The 9,614-nt window shown below is 42.6% G+C and overlaps 1 protein-coding gene across 1 annotated transcript; it reads right to left on the minus strand.

The window, feature by feature from the left end:
* Positions 1-2,783: 2,783 nt before the first annotated feature.
* Positions 2,784-8,608, minus strand: TMED7 (transmembrane p24 trafficking protein 7). Its single transcript, XM_084278998.1, has 3 exons — positions 8,323-8,608; positions 5,556-5,801; positions 2,784-3,344 (listed from the first exon to the last, which is right to left on the minus strand). The coding sequence occupies exons 1-3, from the start codon at positions 8,488-8,490 to the stop codon at positions 3,108-3,110; spliced, it is 651 nt and encodes a 216-aa protein (XP_084135124.1). The 5' UTR covers positions 8,491-8,608; the 3' UTR covers positions 2,784-3,107.
* Between the last annotated feature and the right edge of the window lie 1,006 nt (positions 8,609-9,614).

The following is a 9,614-nucleotide window of genomic DNA, read 5'->3' on the forward strand; positions in this document are numbered from 1 at the left end:
TATATCTCATCAGTATGTAATATTTGAAGTTTATATTCCATCATTAGGTATCACTAACTGGATTCACCTGTCTTGCTCATCCTATTAGCCCATGTCTCCAAAATGAATGTGGAGAGATGCAGGAGGTCCCAAATCATTCCTGCCACCTGTAATCAAGTACTTTGAATTCTACTCCCAACAGGAACAGAGTTATTAATTTTACTGCCCACACTGGCCCAGAGCCAATAACCACACTATCCTGCTGAAGCTTAAGTTATTCTCGTGGCCTGAAAACACAGCTAATTAAGAGAGCAGTGAACCAGTGCACTTCCTGATGTACAGCAATAGAAGTAATGATCAAGTGTCAGATGGCAGATTAACTGCAATGTGTTAAAATAGAAGTCGACTACTCAACTCGTGATTCAGACTTTTCTGAACAGTAATGCTCCCCACTACCACAGGCAAACAAAACAATGAGACCACATTCATATATTAATTTTTATTTTCCCATACAATATTCACAGGGTCTGCTTTTTGTCTTATTCAAACTAAACTTTCTTTCCCCGCTCCCCAAACTAAAACAAGAACTGACATTTCAGGACATGAAAATAAGTTCTGTAAACATGAAACATCCAAAGAGTAGCTGAAACCTAGGGCATTTAGCAATTAGAAACATAGTAATATCCCCTTTAATGCAGTGTTTACTTGTATCTCACGCCATTCATCAAGCTGTTATTTTCATATTAAAAGATGCAGCTTTAACCAAAGTTCACAATGCATTTCTTCACCCACTGCGTGTTAGCATGTGTTTTATTATATCCTATTCAGTCACTTACTTTAAAAACTATATACAGCTAAGTTTAACCACGTGTACTTGTGCCATGTTTTTAAGAACACAAAAATAAAGGCATTTTTAAGCTATTGCTGCATACTATGCAGCAGGATACCAGAGGATTGGTTCAAATATCTAACTTCAATGCAAAACTCAAATCCACTGAACTTCTACAGTGGGAGTAATATTGAGCTGGACATTCCCACCTCCCACATTCAAATACTATTGAAGAATAGACACCTGTATGTATGTGATGGCTGACCACTACCTGATTTATCTCATTGTTAACCAATTTTGAGAGCACACAGAACAACTCAGTGGAAAAGCCACAACATGTTTCAATCCTAAAACCAAATTATTTTGCTGTGATTAAAGCTACACAAGTGATACTCAAACTTCGTAAGATAATAGTAGACACTATTATGTTTTTATCCAAAACTTGCACTCAAAGTGTACCATTCGCTTCATTATTGTGTGCAATTCAGCACAAAAAGTACTGAGTCAGTTGCTGAAACACAAGAATAAAGCGTATAGGTACAATCAAAAACATTGTGTGCAGGCACAGATTTGTATCATACAAAAGCAGCACTATTTTTGTTTTCTGGTCTTTGTGAGTCTGTCCATTTCTGGGAAGGCTGCATCCCAAAATGGGATTTAAAATTCAGTGCAGGATAGAAAAACACTATATATAGTCCTGCATTTTACGTACATTAAGCTTAGAAATAATTGTTGAGCTGGTTGATGTTTTTCTTCAGTTTCCAGAACAGCAGTCATTCAGTTCACAACAGAGAATGGGTGCACTGCTGTTTATTTTTTCAGCCATTACAAGATTTAAGTCATCTTAGATCACTCTTCAGGCTGCTCAAGTGTCACCTGTATATATAATTTCAAATTTTTGCTAGAAATACAGGCAATTAATAAGGGTTTAGCATTCTTTCTCTGCTTGCTGAGACCTTAAGAAGCATCTTTTGAATTAGCCAGTCATATATGACAAAATGCCTTCAGCTTAGTTTAGTTTGTGTGTACTTAATAATTGGTCAGTCTACTTATTCCTCCAGAGCCTTTTGAAATTTAGCTTTATTACGACCAGCTCAATTCAAGCTACCTGCAGGTACATGTATTTACTACCTTCCACATCCAAATAAAACAAGACTTTACAGTACATAAGCTGCTAAAGACATGAGCAGTGGGAACAATGTAACTACAACTCTACCAAAAAAAGATAACCTGAAATATTTAGAACATTTCCTGACCACTAGCAAAAAAGAGTGGCAATCAGATGCACAAAGGCCATCAAGTATCAGTGCACCACACACAGGGAAGTAAAATTTACAGCACTCGTGCAATGCAGTATCAGTATCAAATTGGCCTCTTAATAGTGAAACAATTTAGTAGAAAGTTTTGCATGTGCCTTACATGTAACACAACCTCGTCCAGTGCTGGTGCTGTGCTGCCTAGGGAACCAAGCTACTTCTGGTCTTAAATCCAAAAAGCAGCAGCAGCATAGGTAAGTACAGAAACCGTATAGTTTCAGTGGGAAATCTGCAATATTCCCTATTTTATTGCATGATTTTTAAATAAACTTGGAGTTTGGGGTTTTTCTGAACACAGAAAGTGGATTTCCTGAGTAGTCTCAGCTTAGATTGTTCAGTAAAACAAATGCTGTAGAACAGGAAATGCATTGACTTTAATATGGATGAATGTATGTTCAAGAAAACATACTCAGGTTAACATTTATCAAGTTTTGGAGGTGAACACTTAACCAGGCTGATGGAGTATTTGCACCATGCTTGCAACTATTTTACAAATAAGCAAGGGTATAATTGCATTTTTTTTTTTAAAGAAATCAAAACAGCACACTATGGTTTATCACACTTGCCTTTTCTCTGTCCAATATATTTGGCCTGAAAATTAAAATCAAATTACATTTTCATAGAAATGTCTTGTATCAGACACTTGACTGTTGGGTTATTATAAAGTGTTATACTGCAGATGGCTAATCTGGAAAAATCAAAGTTAGCTTGGATCAAAATAATTAGAAATAAAGAGAGGCTGGTCACTGCTAGACATTTCCTACAGGAATCGGAAAAAAGTTACAAAGTACTTTAAAAATATTTCAAATCATTTTTCCTTTTAATAACGTTTTGGGTCTGTTTTGTGGGTTTTTTTTTGAGGGATGAGGGATACACATTTGAACATTGCATATATTCAGATCCTTTGTACCTGCAATTAATTGGAGAACAGTAATTTTTACGGATGAGTAGCACACAATGACCTGAAGCATTACCACTACCAGTTAGGATCCAACACGGGTTGTCGTGGTTCTTTTATCGGAGAAGAAGCTTTTGAGGAGAAACACCTGCCCGATACTAACGACAAGAAGGATGATTGCTTCCCCTATTGACCAGTAGGCCACCCTGGTGTTTAAATCCTCCGCCCTGCTGCGGCCCTGAGCCTCCCTCAATCGGAAGTGAGTCTGATAATCGATGACCGACTTCAAAGCTTCATGAATTGAAACGCACGCAGACTCCATCTAGAGAGGGGAACAAATAACACACCAGTGAATGAAGAACCCCTTAATGCTTTTTTTCTGAGTTGTGTGATTTGCTGCCTAAGATTCATGCACACTTTGCAGGCTAAGGATTAACTGAGTGCACTGTCAGACTGAAATACAGCAAATGCAGTAAAATTTAACTTCCACTGATCAAACTCTACACACAGGAATGCAACAGGGTATTAAATAGAGAAGCACATAAAACTGCAGATTAATAAAAAGCAACAGGCTCTGAGAATGACTAAACAAATCTTAAATTCATATATATTTCGGGGCAAAATGAACATCAGAAACACATTACAGCATTAGAAATATCTGTCATCTCCCAGTTGTTAATGCCACACATACCAGAAAAACAGTTGCTTGTAACGTTAAGATGCACACAGCATGTATTAAATGCTTCTGTGTTTCACAAGTATGACATTCTTCATTGCATAATTCTCACTCGAGTAGTACTAACATCCTAAAAAGTCTACTTAACTGAACTCAAAATGTTCTTTCAGAAAGAGGCTCTTCTGTTAGTCACATGCACAAAAAAGGTTAGAGAAGGGACAATTCTGTTACTTTTCAGTTACTGAATGGTCCATAACATAAACATGTAACATACTTAAAGAATTGCACAACCTCATGGTAATTTTTCATTTAAGAGGAAGTATTACCAGTTTTCCAAACTCTACATAATTTTTCACGTAACACTCTTGCACTTTCAGTTTATCTTCTGTAATTAAGTCAGTACCCCCACCATGTTTTAATCACCAGAAGATTAATCAATAGATCTTCACAATACTTAATTTCTAGTCAAGAGTTTGTTTTTCTACTTAGAGCTTAAAATTACTATTTCCTAAAGATCAAGCAGCACAACCTATCATAAAAGGAAATGTTTAATACCCCAATAGGACCACTCTCAGTTACTTCTATATGTGTCTGACCATCTTTTCAAGTTGACTTTCATGACAGGTGCTCAAGCAAGCCTAAAGATATTCTTCTCAATCAAATTCAGGAAGAGGTTTTCCAAACTAAGTTCTGCTATTGGTATCACTGATGACATTATAGAGGTCTCCTAGTCTGCACAAGGGATTTGAACACAGTCACTCTTATTTCGGGGATTTACCTTTTAACTGTCTTATCTAAACATGTGTTATGCTCCGAAAATTAACTTTCCCCTTCCCAAATACCTTATTTGCACTGGGTATGCTATAACCCAGTTATAAACTGTGCTCTCTAAATCCCTGTACTGATGCTGGGACAGCGAAAGAGAAAAGCAGATCTGAACGGAATGAAGACTAACACAAGAATCAGAGTATGAAATAAAGCAGAGCAGAAGAGTGACAAGAAGAAAAAGGTAAGAGCTGTAGTTGAATCAACAGAAACTTATCACAGATCTCAACTACTGCAGACTGGAGTGAGATAAGTTCAAGTGAGATTGGCATTTGGGAAATGATATTTACATGACTGAGTCCAGACTAGCAAAATGATCACTATGTCCAGCATTCTTTAATGGTTGTTTAAAATCCAGGTTTGGAGATGATTATACTCTATGAACTCCAGTGGGAATTGAAGAAGCAAGTGTTCCAAGGGAAGTTTTGATGGATTTAGATTGGGTAGAGGTGATTCAAAACTCTAAAATCCAGATAATAATGCTCTGACACTTTGTAGTGTCTTATAAAGGAAAAATATCTAGAAGCCAGTTAAATATAGCTGGTTTCATTCATTTGTTTATTTTGCTAGAATTTTCTTCTCCATTTTAAAAATTTCCAAGCTTTGGAGAAACCTTGCTTTTATGTCCTGTCATTTTAAATATAAAAGCAAGGTTTCTCCAAAGCTTGGAAATTTTTAAAACCCTGATTCACCAATATTTACATTTATACTTTGTGAAATCAAGAGACACAGAATCATGGAATTAAAAGGAAGCGCCAGTAACATACACACACAAAACAGAAAGAGATAGTGCCCTAGAGTTTAAGATTTAAGTTACTTCCTTAATTTTCTGTTAAGTACTTGGTGATTTCGTCTCAGCTCTGCTCTATAAATTCTATCTTCAGAAAAAAATCTTACTTGTAGTAATTCAGATTATTTTAAAAGCTCCAATCCATTGATCTTCAAATGTGATAGAGATATCTAATGCAGCTGACATCGAAATAAAAAATAATGCCTCCACCTAACAGCTTGTCAAACACAACAGTGTTTTACCTGGGTAAGTGCAGTTACTCTGTTCTCACTAGGGAACAGAGGTGGATCTTCTCCAACCTGGAAGTCGAAGTACACAGTTTTGTGTGTGAAGGTGGAGAATTCGTTGCTGAAGCAGAACTTGTATGTCCCGTTCCTGGAGGCAGTAAACGTGAAGCTATCATACTGTTTCTTCATCTCTTTGTACAGTACGATGCCATCAGGATCCTCCAACCGACAGTCAACGTCATAATGACCTCCAGTGATCACCTGAAAGTAAAACCCAAGAAATTCTCTTTTTAACAAATGAGGCATTGATACATTTCTTCTAAGTACAATTTTTTAAGTGGTACTGCAATTTTTTTTGTTTTGGCAGATGCTCAGTATGTGCAAGGTCAACTGTATTTTCAAACCCCTCACAAGAGCAATTTTAGTTAGTTATAAATATGCAACAGTAAAGGCTGTAGATGAAATGATGGGGCAGCAAAGATAACACTGTAACAGATCAACCATTTGCTGTATCCACAAATGCTCCACGGAATTTATTTAGCCAGAGATTGCTGACATGCAGCAAGATGGCTACTTTCTGTATGGCCAGAAGAGTGTAACTACCCTATTAGGACAAGCCACTTTCGGCTGCTGCAGGAATGGCATTCGACCAGCAGAACAAGTATTTCAACCTGTCTTCACATGTGCTTGTGAACACAGCAATACTCTGGGGGATATCTGCTGCCTCCCTCTGCAAGTGACCCAAAACTTCTCCACTGTCTCAAGGTTTTTTCCAGGCTTTGATTACTGTTGGTCTACAGCATATTGCTCTATGGAGCAGCTATCCCACCTCTCCAGAGAGCCTCACTGGAAGCTCAGCTATTCAGAACTCGAGCGTTCTGATGGGTCTTATGCTACTAGTAGTTTTACACTTAATACTTGCTCCAAATTTTATGCTTTTAAGATAAAAGAATGCTGAAGGAGGAACAGACTTATTTCTAAAGACAAATCCCTTTCATACATGTGCAGAAACCACTGAAACATTGTAGTATCTGAGGCTCCACACGTCCGTTCACATAGTGTAAGTCGAACTTACACCAGTCTATTTAGGTATCAAGTTATTAAAGGTAATATTAATAGCACAACTGAAATAACAAGAGATTGAAGGAGCAGCTGCTCCATGAACAGGAAGTTTTAATCAGTTGGTAAGCAATATCTTCAGAGTTTTTCCAAAAAATATGATGACAGGAAAGACAGACAAAACATGCACTGCTCTGAATCTCTGGGTGTCTCTCCCTGGATGTTTGCATCTACTTGAGATTCTCATACAGAAATGCTTACCTGGCTGGAAGGAAAAAAGCAGAGTAAGGTTTTCTATACTTAAACAATGGCTCATTTTTTAATGATGATGTCAAATTTGACAGGGTGTACTTTTTACCAGTTATACAGAATTCACTCACATTCAGTTATATCACATATCCTGAAAGGGCCAGTTTATATATACACAGTAAAGATTTGCCAGAGCTTTAAAATTCTCATAGGGTTCCTTCCCACAGAGCTTGTTTGAGCCCCCCCTCAGCTTTAATTCACAATGGCAAAGGACACACACCCCAAACTTCAGGCTACTGGAGGCTGTCATAATCCCAACTTTTCACAGCGCTACTCCTGATCACCACTGAAGTGACAACAGTAGGCTGATCTGTACAGAAACCTCCAACTGTATTCAGTTCAAAACAAGGTGTGAAAGTACACTACAGAGAGGACTTTGTGAAAGTTAACAGACATAAGACATTTGGGTAGGAAAAAAAGATTTATCTAAGAACAAACTAGAACACGCAGGACAGAGTAACAAGGACCAATATTTAGCAGCAACACTCCCCAAAACAGAAAGGCAGGCCAGGAGACAGGAAACAAAAAAACCCCAAATCCCACAGGACTTCAGCAAATTGGACCATAAAATTACACAGCCCCCTGAAGCATCGTGACTCGCATCAGCAAGGATGATTTCTTTCTCTTGCTGTTGCTATACTGTCAGTGACTTCACCACCTGAAGTGGCAGGCCGAAAGGATATACTCAAAAACTGTCAGGACTGCTTGCTTGGTGCTGCTCAAAGCTGCAAAGCACGCTCCATCATGATAGCTGCACATTCAAACCCTCAGAAACTGGGAAGAGTAAGAAAAACAGTGCACCCTCACTCACTGTGCACATGCCAACCACAGCTTCAGCATGCCATCAGTTGCTGCATTTTACATTTTTCTGTAGGATTACTGTTTTGCTCTACCCCTGGGTCACGCTGTTAGTGATGTGTACCTATCCCATCGCTCTCCTACTTCTTGCTACGTGGCTCCCTGTTTATCTCACACTCTGAAATAAGAAGCACTAGCTCCTCATGCTGTATTGTGGCCATCACACAAACAGCAAAGAAACTGCTTCTGTGCCACCTTGCTGGGCCAGGAAGCTTTAGGTATTCTCTGTGCTGTGTCAGAAGGGCCGCTGAGACACGGCGAACAGGGTAGAAGCCACTGCCAGTTCCCAGGGGCAGCTCTACACGCCTCAGCCACGGGCTCAACCCGCGCCTCCCCGCCGCGCCTACCACAGCACGCAGCTATTTCCTGGGCTGAGCAGTGAAGCCGCATCTGCGAGGGAACCTCGAGGCGCGAATGGAGCCTCTCGGCTCCGTCGCCAGCTCAAGCTTCCCGGCGGCGGGTCGGGCTCCGGGATGGCGGCCCGGCTCCGGCAGCGCGGCCCGCCCAGCGCCGGGGCGGCGCCTCCCCGCGAGGCTGCCCTGGGCCGCCCAGCTACCTGGAACTCGAGGGTGCACTTGGTGCCCTGGGCGATCTCCTCGTAGAAGCACTGCTTGGCGTTGTCGGGCAGCTCGAAGGTGATCTCAGAGGCCTGCGCGGCGCAGGCCGCCAGCACCACCAGGAACAACAGCGGCAGCCGCCCCGCCCGGGAACCCAGCAGCGGCATCGTCGGGCGCCGAGATGGACGACGGAGGGATGCAGAACGAGGCGGGAGCGAGGGAAGAGGGGGAGAGGGCGGCCGGGCGGGAGGCGGCAGCGCCGGCGTGGCGGAGGAACCGAGCGGGGGGGGGGGGGAAGCGCGTAGCCAGCCGGAAGCGCTCCCGGAGAGCGGTGCCGCCCAACCCGGGTACTTCCGGGCGGGCGCCCCCCCTCCCGCCGGTCATTGTGCAGATGTGGGGTGAGGCGCCGGAAGGGGCGGGAGCGAGAGCGCGGGGCGCCGCGCGCCGTGGGCGGTGCTGCGCCAGGCGGGGCTGCCTCAGGCAGGGCGGGCGGCGAGGGGCGGGGCAGCGGGCCGGGCCCGAGGAGCTCCAGGCGCGGGGTGTGAAGCGCCCCTGGCTCCAGGGAGAGCAAGCACGGGCTGAAGTGCTGCGGCCACCGCAGCAGGGCCGGCGCTGGCGTCGTTGGAAACGCCACAGGTCCTCCGAAAGGACCCGCCGCAGCCGTGTGCTTGCAGGGGCTGGTGTCCCGGCGAGGTGGCACCCCGGTGGCCAGAGTTCTCAGCGCTTTACTGCGCCAGTGCCTTTCCGGTTGGATGGAAGAGCATCCCTCAGAGCTCTCCCTCCACGGTGCCACCGCAAGTCATTACAGATGAACAGTTCCCACCTTTATCTATCATTCGTCACACTCAACGTTCTCTTACATCCAGAGAACTCCCCCCAGAGTTGAGTGGCCACTCCGCCTTACGCTGTGTGGTTTCCAGCTACACCTGTGAGGACAGGGGGTGTCTGAGTGTCCTTCTTCAGCAAGGCTGGGAGCAGAAGTGAAAGTGTTTCACAGGTATCATTCTCCCAGGCTGTTCTTTCCATATGATTCAGTGCAATAATGCACCCCATTCCTGTGCAGTCCATGGCCACCCTAGGGGAAAAGGAACAACTTGTGGATTCAATTGACCTGAGGCACATGTATAACAACCACTCTTATTTAAACTTTTCATGTTGCATTTTATCCATTCCACCCAGACATTCATGTCTCCATATTCCATTTCTACTTAAAATATCTCAATTCTTACTACTTTTACTATTGTAGGACCACTTAAAAGTCCTCCTACCTCTGTCCTAGGTTTCCATGTGC

This window comes from Gallinula chloropus, assembly GCF_964237585.1.
Source record: "Gallinula chloropus genome assembly, chromosome: Z".
Classification (NCBI taxonomy): domain Eukaryota; kingdom Metazoa; phylum Chordata; class Aves; order Gruiformes; family Rallidae; genus Gallinula; species Gallinula chloropus.

Coding starts and splice junctions, on each gene's coding strand:
- TMED7 (XM_084278998.1), bottom strand. CDS start 8,490: ATGCCGCTGCTGGGTTCCCGGGCGGGGCGGCTGCCGCTGTTGTTCCTG. Junction 5,802..8,322: donor AGTGCACCCTCGAGTTCCAG/GTAGCTGGGCGG, acceptor TTTTACTTTCAG/GTGATCACTGGAGGTCATTA. Junction 3,345..5,555: donor GAGTAACTGCACTTACCCAG/GTAAAACACTGT, acceptor TCCCCTCTCTAG/ATGGAGTCTGCGTGCGTTTC.